Here is an 11659-nt window from a genome sequence, read left to right on the forward strand (position 1 = left end):
GAGAAAGGCACAGAGATGAATCGGCTGGAGTCAACCAAGGGTGGGCTTCAGGTTGTTGGTGACGAGGATCAGCACAGGAGTAGAAGATGGAGTTCTTATGGTCGCTCTTGATCACAGCAGGAGAGTAGAGGTAGTAGAGCAGCATGAGACGCAGGGGAAGGAGTTGCTCTGGTCGTGGCCGTCTTCGTCGTCGACGCCGAAGTTGATGACGAGCAGCGGGGTCGGTGATGCAGGAACGTTGTTGTGGCGGATCGATGGTGTAGTGGTAGAGGACGGCGCGGAGGTGGATCGGTGGCTCGCCGCCACGCTTGGCCTGGCCGCGGCGGCGGCCGGAGATGAGCAGGAGGTGGGCATAGGGTTAGAGAAGTGCCAGGCCTGCCGTGCTAGATGCAAAGACTAGGGATTTAACTCCCGATTCCATTTGACACTTTGCACTCAGCCCCTCCACTCTTCATTCTTTCTCCACAAGGTGGTCCTTTTATCTTCATATCAATCCTTGTAATCTTCTGTCCTTCACGTTCAGGCCCTTCTATATATTGGCACATAGACAACTTGTCCAAAACAGAAAATAAAATGTGCCTTGGCGCACCGATCTGCAAAATATTTTCAGAGCATGTAAAATTGTACAATTGATCATATTTATCTTTATAGCACCAAGACTTGACAAGATATTGTTATCAAATACAAGGAAATTCCACAAAAGTAATAGGAAAAATGCTATATAAATGATGCTTATCACCGTTCTTCAGATCTGGCGAGATCTGTTTCTCGACGTGTCACTGGCGTTTGTCATTGTCCACGACGACGCTGGGGGCCGGGGCGAGGTGGTTCTTCTGGAGCGAAGATGTTGGTCCGGAGGTGGTGGATATGTCGTTCTTCTCCGACTTCGTCGATGGGAGGCGGCGTATCTTGGTCCAAGACAACACGGGGACGTCCCCCGGTCGACGTGCCACAGCGACATGTGCCTCGCTGCTTGCAGCAGGCCTGTTCATCGACTCACAAAGCCTCTTTGGCGATGGTGCTTTTTTGGATCTTGCAATGGTGGAGGCTCGGCGTCTCTTCTTGCGTTCGTCTCGGCGGCGGTGGATTTAGACGGCGGCCGCTGGCTATGGTGGTTGCAGGAAACTCTAAGGATCGTTTTGTATTTCTCGATCTTTTAGGATTTTATCTGCAAATTCAGGATAATCATTTTATCCCGGTTTGTCTTTTAGTTTCCACATATGTTGCTTTATGTAATTTGATTTTCGATTAATGAAATATGTGGTTGCTCTCAAAAAAAAAAGTCTCGTGGAGCCGGAGAGGTAGTGTTCCTTCGCGTACGTTCTCCCTAATCCATATGTTTCAGTCGGACAGCAGTACAGCACAGTGCTGTCGTTTGGTGAACACTCAGCAGCTAGCGGTTAGAGTATAGGGCCGGACAATGATGAACAAACATCCCTGATTTGTTAAACCCCATGCCAGCCGTAGCTTAATGAAGATTTTGGCAAAGCTATGCCCACATCTATGCACAATGCTACATACTAATAGCTATTATTGCGACCTAATCCAGGACAAAATGTGCAGTCAGACACCACACATAATCAAAGGTTAGTTAGGAGTGTGCAGTAGCTAAAGAAAGTAGATCGCAAAGTATGCAACTACTGAGCAAAGCAAGAGCACAAACTTTATGGTACGGACACAAATAATGGATGCATCTCGCTCGATCTTATCCAACCCCTCATCTTTATCTACTGTTTTAGTGTTGTTCTTGCAAAGATATTGGAAAATTTAATCATATTTCCGACTCCGAGAGAGTACTAGAGCATGCACGCAGCTAATGCATGTTGTGCCTTCAGGAATCTGACTTGCCCTCAACATACGTTGTCGGTGCTACCTTGCTGAAGGAATCATCAATCATGGGCAATCTTGCCTTGGTGTTGGGACACCGTCACGCAACATTTCCAATTGTGTGGGTGGCTCGATTTGTTAATCCTCGAGCTAGCGGAGCAAAAGAAAGACTATGCGTTTACGCATATATAGGCTTAATATAAGAGGGAAAAAAATCTAGACATAGCTAAGTGGTTGAACCCTAATATGATCCTCTCTCTCATGGAAGCCACACTCGTCTAATTGTAGCTTATCAAGATCGGTGCCATAGACTTTTTTTTATTTATTGTGGGAAAGAATAAGAAGAAAACAATATTTGGTCTAGATGTGGTGTCACAAAATGAAGAGTGAATTTCAACTTTTTTTTTACTTTGTAGTTGTGCATTTGTGAGTTGTGACACATATTACCCCATTTAGTGAAATTTCTACCAAAATATCCCATACAGGAGACTTTAAACGCGATTTAGCCCTAATTTGGCATTTTGCTTGTTATTATTAGATAGGATAAGCATATGCATTTTGCTTGTTATTATTAGATAGGAACAGCGAGCGGGGTGCGGGGTGACCTGCGCTACCTCCGGGATGCGGGGCTCGGGTGAATCGGGCGGGGCGGCGGCGGCGGAGTGTGGTGGTGGCGCGGGGAAGGAGCGAGCGAGCGGTTGAAATTTCAGCGCGCCCTAGATAAGGATCGAGCGTTCGGTTCGCTCGATCGACCCCTACAAATACACGCCGTTTTGATTTTTCAGTCTCGGCCCGAAAAAAGTTTTTTGGTTTTGGCCCTTTTACGGTCACTGATCGGCGCCAAATTTCAGCCCGAACCCGTAAACTGGCGGTTATTTTTCTGTTTTGGCCCGTTTACGGGCTCTGTTAGAGATACTCTAAGGGGCTCTACGCATCTATGAGGCCAAGAAACTGAAGGCGAAAGCGGAGGAATGAGCCTACCTCCTCGACCTTTTCATCATCGTCCTGCCTCGCTGCCTAGTATAGGCTTAGTAGTTTTATCGCTGTTTGGCAAAGTTGCATGTTGTTGGTTTGGTTGGTGAACTCTGGTTTGTATAACTTGCTAAACGTCAAGGCTTTATTAATTTAAAGTCGGGCACTTGGTGCCATTTATCTAAAAAAAAGGTTGTAGACGAGGCGTCGGCGGTGAAGTGGATGTGGGAGTCGAAGAGGCACGACACGAGGATTTTGCGGGCCGGGACAGCGAAACTGCGAAAGTTTGGGTGTGTGGGAAATCACGGCTTCGGTCGAGCAGGACCTATGTGCCATTTCTTCAAAAAATTTGTGGCAGGTTTGTTCCTTTCATTTCTTTTACTGGGGCGAACCAGGGTCAAGGAAATGAACATATAGGTTTTTTTTCTGTCGAAGGAGTCAAGGAGATGAGTAGATAGATAAGTGGCCATCACTAGCGGATGCTCACCTCTTTTAGCAGGTAAAATACATGTCTCATTTATAGAATAAAGATTAAGTTACAAGCCATGTAAAAACTGACATGAACTAAGAAGATAGAAGAACACTATCTTTTGCAAAAAAAAGACCCTCAACTAAAAAGGAAAATTACAATCCAGATAGAAGAAACCCCTGAGGAAAATACCAGCGCAAGTCACTTGCCTCCGGCACCACCATCATAGCGACCACTCAAGGGAAAGTGGACAAATCACCTATGTCTTCACCCAAGCTCGATGTGGCTCCTTCTGTGATTCGAAGCTTTAGGGTGTGGCCAACTGATAGCCTGAACGTACTGCCCCATAAGTCTAGCTAGGCTCGGTCTGAGGCCGGATGTTCGGGTGTTGTCTTGCAGATTGCAGAGTCTTCTCTGCAGGTTGTCACATGTTGAGCAGAAAGAGGTTAGTAAAGAGGAAAGTATATGAAAGAAAGAGAGAAAACAACCGCCATTTTTAAGGGGGTGACCACGGTGAGATCCATCTCATGGTAGCCTCACCTTTGTGGGTTGGACGGGAAAACAACCACGTATGCCTCACCTTCCCATACCTAGCTCTGAGGATCGGGAGCACCTAGTGATACTGCTACCATAAATCATGCTTGAATGGACCTCTAAGGTAGCTTACCAAAGGCAAACCCCTTGGTCGGAACCCCTAGACACGCCATTGAACTCCAGATATGGCACTCCCACACGACGATGTCGGTGGAAGAAACTTAGGCATACCAGCCTCCAACCACGAACCCAGCATAAGATTCGTCATCTTCAAGCTATCTGCATGCACTCCTCAGCAACGGTGGAGCCGGAGGCATGGGCGGGCCTGTTTGTATTCATGGGTATGCAGGTGAATACCCAAAATATTTGTCAAAAATTTCAAATCATATGATACAACTATTTATTATCATGACACCGTATAGAATCCAGTCTACGAATTGAAAGGAGTAGTATGTTGTTAGGATGGCTAGAGGTAGTTGGCTTGCATATGCACGTCTTGTGCTCGAATCCTAGCCGCCTCATCATTTTTTTCAATTTTCTTTGTATTTTTTATTTAGTTTGAATACCCATTTACAAAGTTCTGGGCCCGCCCATGGCCGGAGGACACAAGTCCACCACAAGGATGGCGCCGCTGCCATGCCATCCTGGCTTGAACAAAGTACCGCCTGAATCCATTGCCGGCCATAGAGTAGAACACCGCATCAAAGGAGGAACTGTTGTCGAGCAGCTGAAAAGAGAAACCTACATAATCCCTAACCCGGCCTTGAGCTATGCAGATCCACTCGCGCGAGATCCAAGGACCCCTCACAAGTCACAGCCGATAACTAGGAAGTCGTGAGAGGGGAGCCAACGGAGACCTGCGTGGGAAGAGTGGTGCCCTAGGAGAGCAATATCGAATAGCGGATGCCCACACCCAGAAACACATAGGCATTAGACGTGTTCACAAAATTCAAAGAGCCGTTGGGAGTTTCAGGGAATAATACCCCCATCTTCTCTAAACACGTATACACACGTATCCGGTATCCTCAACCGCGGTTTCAAAATTCAAACCACCGCAGTGAGTGAATCGCGCTTGATATTCAGTGCTGATCCTCTTTTCTTTTCCCGTACACAAACAGACGAACGGCAACTGGAAAAGCAAAGGAGAAAATTTCGGCGTTTTGCTGAAAACAGCCGTCGTCAGCACCACCTTCTGCGCTCTGGGCCCACCTGACAGCCTCCCCACCAAAGATATTTCCCACTTTGACCGGTCGCGGAGAGAACGCACGGCGAGCCACTGCAGGTGGGCCCAGACGCTCGCCATTCCGCGTGTTCCCGCCCGTTCCAAAGCATCCAAGGCGGAGGCGCCCGCCGCTCTCCTCAATCCTCCACCTTTTTCCCTCTCCGCCTCCGTCGATCTCGTCTCCACCAAACCCTCCCCAAAAACCCTAGCCCCAGCACTCACTCACCCCTCACCGCGCCCATGTCGCCGGTGACGCCCTCCCCGGCGACCGAGCCGAGGCGCTCCACACCGGCCAACGCCAACGCGGACCCAGACCCCGACGCTCAGCTCCAACGCGGGGCGTCGCGCTCGCGCGGCAAGCGCCAGCGCACAGCGGCCGACGTGGACCCCGACGCCGAAGCCGAGCCGAAGCGCTCGGTGCGGCTGCGGTCCAAACCGGCCGACGCCGACGCCGACGCCGACGCCGAGCCCGAACGCGGGGCGTCGCGCTCGCGCGGCAAGCGCCAGCGCAAAGCGGAGGGTGAGGCGGCAGCTGCTACCCGTGGGAGCGCGGTCAAGGACGCGGATCAGCCTGTGGGGGCGGGGGTGGCGCCGGCGGCGGGGAACGCGGGCAGCGCCATCAACGACGACATCTGCGCCGAGGAGCCGGACGCGGAGTATCTACAGATGGGCGAAGAGGAGGAGGAGGAGGACGCCGCGGTCCAGGCGGGAGGAGAAGGGTCCGCGGAGACGCGTGGCGCCAGGAAGAAGAGGGTGGCGAGGCCGAGCACCAAGAGGAAGGCCATCCAGGACCACTTCGTCGGCGAGCCCATACCAGATGGCGAGGCACGGCAACGGTGGCCGGAGAGGTACACCGCCAAGGTACGTACTCTGCTGTCTCAGCCGCTGATCAGCACGTACGTATATAGGTGGTAGAGAACTAGACAAGATGTTCTTTCATGTTTGCAAATTGTCACTGAAAAAAATCTCGCACCTTTGATTGATTGCAGGGCTCCGATTCACAAGCTAACAGGTATATATGCATGACTTGTTGCAATCTCCGCGCGCCCTTGTTGTTGTGCTGTAAAGGGCCGGAGCTCCTTTGCGTGCGCGCGGTGCTTAATTTCAGCTCTGTTTCTGTAGGTCTGATGCCGAGGAGCAAATTGGGGCCCTGCGACACTACACGACAGTTTGTGTGGACGAGGCGAATCTCCATCTTGACGATGACGTCTATGTCAAGGTCAACCACGATCGCCTGCTTTTACCTGTACTGCCTATTTACTGATTGCCGTTGTCTACATGACTGTAGTGTACGAAGATGATTAATTCAGTTCGGGTTGCACTTTTTTGTTATGCTATATGATTGCTCAAGTGCTGGTGTCCTCCTTTTTTGTTTCTGCTAACTTCCATCCATTCAGTTTGTGATAGTAGAATATGCTCAGGTGCATGCATGCTAGCCAGGTTCTGGTTCCTTGTACAAATTCAATACTGTACTATGCAATGCGCGCTAAATTAAGTGCGTAAACCGTGAACTAAATTGTCCTTTTGCATTATGCCAACAGGCTTTCTACTTTACTCCAGTGGGTTAATTTTGTTAATCTTTTCATGCATTACTAACTTACACTGTGCCCATGTATTCTTAATTTAGAGGGTCCTTTAGATTTTTAATTAAGTAGCTTCTTCTTCATTTTATCAACATAGAACACCCTTTTTTCTTGTGTTATATATCTTTGGTTCAAATGTTAGTTTGCACTGTTCCATATTATGTGTGAATAATCTGATCTGTGATATTTAGCACTTCAGGAAATGTCTTGGATACTTTGCAGACTGCTTATTGATTGTTTCCTTTGCATGCACCATGAAGCTAGGGTGTAGTTCCTAAATATTCTAGTTTTCTATCCTGCATTTATCTTGCTGATTAGCTCTATTTTAACCCAACTACGGCAATCACGTTATTGTTATTCTGAGTGACTGCAGGCTGCTCCTGGTGAGGACAATTACATTGGCCGGATCACAGAGTTGTTTGAAGGAATCGATCATGGATCACACTTCACTTGTCGCTGGTTCTTCCGTGTGGAAGATACGGTATGCGTGTCACGCATGTCTTCTTATTTTTTCTAAAGGCAATTCCGCATGTGCCTAAAACAAATTTGCAGGTCATCTCACCCAAATTGCTGGAGGTTAATGATCATAAGCATGATCGTAAGCGTGTTTTCCTTTCAGAGGAAAAGAATGATAACATGATTGAGTCAATTATCTCTAAAGTAAATATCATTTTTGTGAGCCCAAATGTAAGTGCTTTGTTTTTTTTTTCTCTTTCAAGTTCATGAATGTGTACTACATACTGCTTGTCATGTTTCTGCTGATCTTTATATGTTTGCTTTTTGTTAAACAACTACAGATGACACCCGAAGCTAAAGCTCAGCTAATCTCAAAGTGTGATTTGTATTATGACATGTCTTATTCGGTAGCATATTCCACGTTTGCGAACATGCCACCAGGTAATCATCTGTAGATATTATTTTCCCTGTGTTGCAACCATCATAAGTGCTCAGTCAAGCTTGTCTTTTTTGTTTCTTGTATGCAACTTATATTAAAATAAAAATATACAGTATACTTGGATGGTCTGATCATAATTTAAAATGACTCTATACAATAATTACTTTGATGATACATCCGGGAAGTACATTCGGCAAACTAAAAATTGATAGATATAGTGTACCATGATATATCTCCTGATGTATTTTGACGAGTTAAACTCATGTAGAAAATGGTGGTGCAATGGGCAGTGAAGCAGCATCAGATCTTTCTTGTGACGATGTTGACTATTCTAAGAAAAAACCAATTGCTGACATTGCGGCACCACATGATGAACAAATGGAAACAGCAACACTGCTGGATCTTTACTCTGGGTGTGGTGCCATGTCAACTGGGCTATGCCTGGGTGCTGCATGGTCGGGCTTAAAACTGAATACAGTAAGTTTTCTGCTTAGGATGTCTTAAGACCTTCACTGCCGCTGAAGGCACTGTAACTGACAATCTTAATATTATTACCTTTTGCAGAAATGGGCTGTAGACATGAACACAAATGCTTGCAACAGTCTAAAGCAAAACCACACGTTCACACAGGTAGCTAGTAACTACAATTGACACTGAATTGCATTCCCTGTTTTGTTAACCAGCCATGATGACTTGTATGATTTTACATCTACTTTGTAGGTACGGAATGAGAAGGCTGAGGATTTCCTTTCCCTCCTTCGGCACTGGGATGCCCTCTGTAAGAAATATGACGTCCACAATAGCAATTCTCTACCACGGACTTCGAACAATGATGAAGATGATGAAAATGAAAATCTCCCGGAGGGTACATTTGAAGTAGAGAAACTGGTTGATATTTGCTACGGTGATCCAAATAGCACTGGAAAGGCTGGCTTGTGGTTCAAGGTACTGCAGACTTGATTTTTCAAAGTACATATTTCTGTAATTCTTTTGGATTTCAGGGCTATTTTTATTCCTCTCTTGTATGTTTAATTTTACACTAGATAATTTAGAACAATTGTGTATTTTTGTAGGTACGGTGGAAAACATATGATCCTAGTTGTGATACTTGGGAGCCAAGTGATGGCCTTAGGTTGGTATCTGTTTCATTGCGTTCCTCTTTATTTTGTTTTGTCAATAGTGCCTTAACCTAGTTAACATTTCAGTGATTCCCCTGAACGTATTAAAGAATTTGTTGAGAGTGGATACAGGGAATCCATTTTACCCTTGCCTGTACGTATATCCCTCCTTGTTCCTTTTGGGTTCTCGTTCTTGTGCTACCTATTAATGTATTTCTAATTCCAAAAGGGCTGTGTGGATGTCATCTGTGGGGGTCCTCCTTGCCAAGGCATCAGTGGATTGAACAGATTCAGAAATTATGAAGATCCGCTGATGGATGAAAGAAACAAACAACTGATTGTGTTTATGGATATTGTGAACTACCTGAGGCCCAAATATGTTCTTATGGAGAACGTTGTAGATATTCTGAAATTTGCAGATGGGTTTCTCGGGCGTTATGCATTGAGTCGCCTTGTTGCCATGAGTTACCAAGCTAGGCTTGGTATGATGGTTGCAGGATGTTATGGGCTACCACAGTTCAGGATGCGAGTGTTTCTCTGGGGAGCGCTTCCTTCAGTGGTATCTCTCTTTTTCCTATGCTCCTTGCTCTGTTGTACCTTGTAACACTACTACTAAGAAAGATTCATCTGGCAATGTAGGTACTTCCAAAGTTTCCGCTTCCCACCCATGATGTTATTAATCGAGGAGTAGTGCCAAATGCATTCTCGGTATGAGAACATATTACTAACACCATGTTTATGTTATTATTACATCTTACTGAAATGATGCTCTATTTTCAGCAATGTCTAGTTGCCTATAATGAAACTGAAGATAAACACTTGAAGGAAGCTCTCGTCATTAGAGATGCTATATCCGATTTACCGAAGGTTTGCACTGGCTGTTTTCCTCCCCTACTCAATTATTTGTGGAGTGCTGCCTGAACATCAGTTGTTTTCTCTGTCCTCATAAATTATATTCTTTTCTACAGGTTGGAAACCATCAACCTAATGATGTGATGGACCATCGTATTAGACCCAAAACAGAATTCCAACATTATATCCGGCTCAACCGTAAAGGTAGACCCACCTAGTATGACCTGTTGAGTGTTTAAATTTAATACCTGCATGATTTTCTTATATTTTTAGTAATGTTGGTGGTTCAATGATGTCATCATGCCATAGTTTCCACCATTTTATTATCAGTTTGTGACTTCTTGATTATACTGAGCTATTTGGTGCCATTCTGAGTTATCTTGTTTTGTTATTCATTTTAAGACATGAAGGATTACTCACTTGGAGATGCTACTCACAAGGAAGGTCTTCTATTTGATCATCAGCCCCTACAATTAAACAATGACGATTATGAAAGAGTGCAGCAGATTCCTGTAAAAAAGGTAAGCTAAGGCTGAACATGTGTTGCCCTTTCTCTTTTTACCCAGTCCTACAATTTGTGAGCAATTATTGTATTTCAGGGGGCCAACTTCCGTGATTTGAAAGGTGTCCGGGTTGGGGAAAACAATACCGTTGAGTTCGATCCGGATATTCCTCGCGTACTTCTGTCTTCTGGGAAGCCTTTGGTACTACTTATATCTGTCGTGCTTTTATCAGCTGTAATGTACATATTTCCCATGTTTTAATCATCATTGCTTCTCTTGTAGGTGCCTAGCTATGCCATGACCTTTATCAAGGGAAAGTCACTGAAGTAAGTACCGAATATTGGTTTGTATTATTCGTAAAATTCGATTGATAATCCTTGTTGTGTTGCTTTGCAGACCATTTGGACGCCTGTGGTGGGATGAAACTGTTGCAACTGTTGTCACCAGAGCTGAGCCTCATAACCAAGTGAGCTGTTAATAAAATTTCTGGTGCTTTTATGATTTCATAACTTGCCAATATCTTTTATTTTGATTGAGCTTGGATGGAATTTTGCAGATTGTTTTGCATCCCACCCAGCACCGAGTTCTGACCATCCGTGAAAACGCGAGGCTACAAGGCTTCCCAGACTATTACAGGTTGTCTGGCCCTATAAAACAGAAGTAAGTTCATCTTTAACTTGACACCATAACTGTTTGATTTTTGTAAGGACAAAGTAGCTCTGAACCTCTAGGACTCCTTTATTATGTTGATTTATTTGTGATGTGCATGCTCTATGTAGATATATCCAAGTTGGCAATGCGGTAGCCGTCCCTGTTGCTCGAGCTCTGGGGTATTCCCTTGGACAGGCGTACCAGGGCGAATTTGATGGCGACTATCCCCTGTTCAAATTGCCAGGGAATTTTATTCCTATGGATCAAGCAACACTCGCAAGATTGTCTGAAGGAACTTCTGGAGGCAAAGTAGTGGAGGCAGAATAAGTTTGTGACTGGGTGTGTTGATTTTGGTCATATACTTGCATGGGTAGCTGTCAAAACATTGTCATTTATTCTGGCCACTGATTTTTCCAACTCATCAATTTATAACTAAAAGCTTATGTATCTCCCCATTGCATACCTGTCTATTCCTTCAGAAACTTTTTTGAGGAAATTTTGCTGCTGGAAGATATGTGAGTTTTGCCAAATAATTGCATGTCTTGGTCAAGCAGGAGCTCAAGAGAGCAAAGTGAATCACAGATGAACCAATAGAAGGAGTTCGATTCTTGTTCCGAACTGTTGTAACTACAAGAATTAAACTGAATTCGATGCATAATTTAATTTTGCCTGTCAAAACTCTCTTGGAGTTTTACAATGCATTGGCCGGTTAATTTTTTCAGTATATGTGTGCTCTGGTAGTATACAAAAGGAAGCATGTACTGGGAAGCTGGGATGATGGAGAACCAGCCATGAAGCGTGGCTGTTTCTAGGGAGGGGGAATATGCAAGCAAACATGGCCAGCTTAATCTGAAAGCCTAGCGTGAACATTCTAATGATTAGACCAGGATTGGGGTTTTGCGGGGAATTGGGGTTTACTTTACCACGCTATGAGCCTCTTCATCCGCTGTTTTTCATGCCTCCGCTAAGTTGTTTATAGCAAATATAAGGTGAAATTTGTCGCAATACCATCGGAAGACGCACTTGTAGCATA

At 45.3% G+C, this 11659-nt stretch overlaps 1 protein-coding gene across 1 annotated transcript; it reads left to right on the top strand.

Annotated features, from left to right (window-relative positions):
• The first annotated feature begins 7404 nt into the window (after window positions 1-7404).
• Window positions 7405-11057, top strand: LOC124662498 (DNA (cytosine-5)-methyltransferase CMT1-like). The gene is made up of 16 exons (XM_047200327.1): window positions 7405-7504; window positions 7771-7979; window positions 8067-8132; window positions 8223-8447; window positions 8576-8634; window positions 8708-8774; window positions 8850-9179; window positions 9260-9328; window positions 9401-9487; window positions 9589-9676; window positions 9875-9993; window positions 10072-10176; window positions 10258-10301; window positions 10372-10441; window positions 10532-10635; window positions 10755-11057. Exons 1-16 carry the CDS (start codon window positions 7405-7407, stop codon window positions 10951-10953), a joined length of 1941 nt encoding a protein of 646 aa, XP_047056283.1. The 3' UTR covers window positions 10954-11057.
• The last annotated feature ends 602 nt before the right edge of the window (window positions 11058-11659 follow it).

Source organism: Lolium rigidum, chromosome 6 (genome assembly GCF_022539505.1).
Source record: "Lolium rigidum isolate FL_2022 chromosome 6, APGP_CSIRO_Lrig_0.1, whole genome shotgun sequence".
Classification (NCBI taxonomy): Eukaryota; Viridiplantae; Streptophyta; class Magnoliopsida; order Poales; family Poaceae; genus Lolium; species Lolium rigidum.

Excerpts from the sequence above, each read along its gene's own strand:
- LOC124662498 (XM_047200327.1), top strand. The coding sequence starts at position 7,405 with ATGACACCCGAAGCTAAAGCTCAGCTAATCTCAAAGTGTGATTTGTAT. Across the intron at positions 8,448-8,575 it reads AGGCTGGCTTGTGGTTCAAG|GTACGGTGGAAAACATATGA; the intron begins GTACTGCAGACT and ends GTATTTTTGTAG. Across the intron at positions 9,329-9,400 it reads TAGTGCCAAATGCATTCTCG|CAATGTCTAGTTGCCTATAA; the intron begins GTATGAGAACAT and ends CTCTATTTTCAG.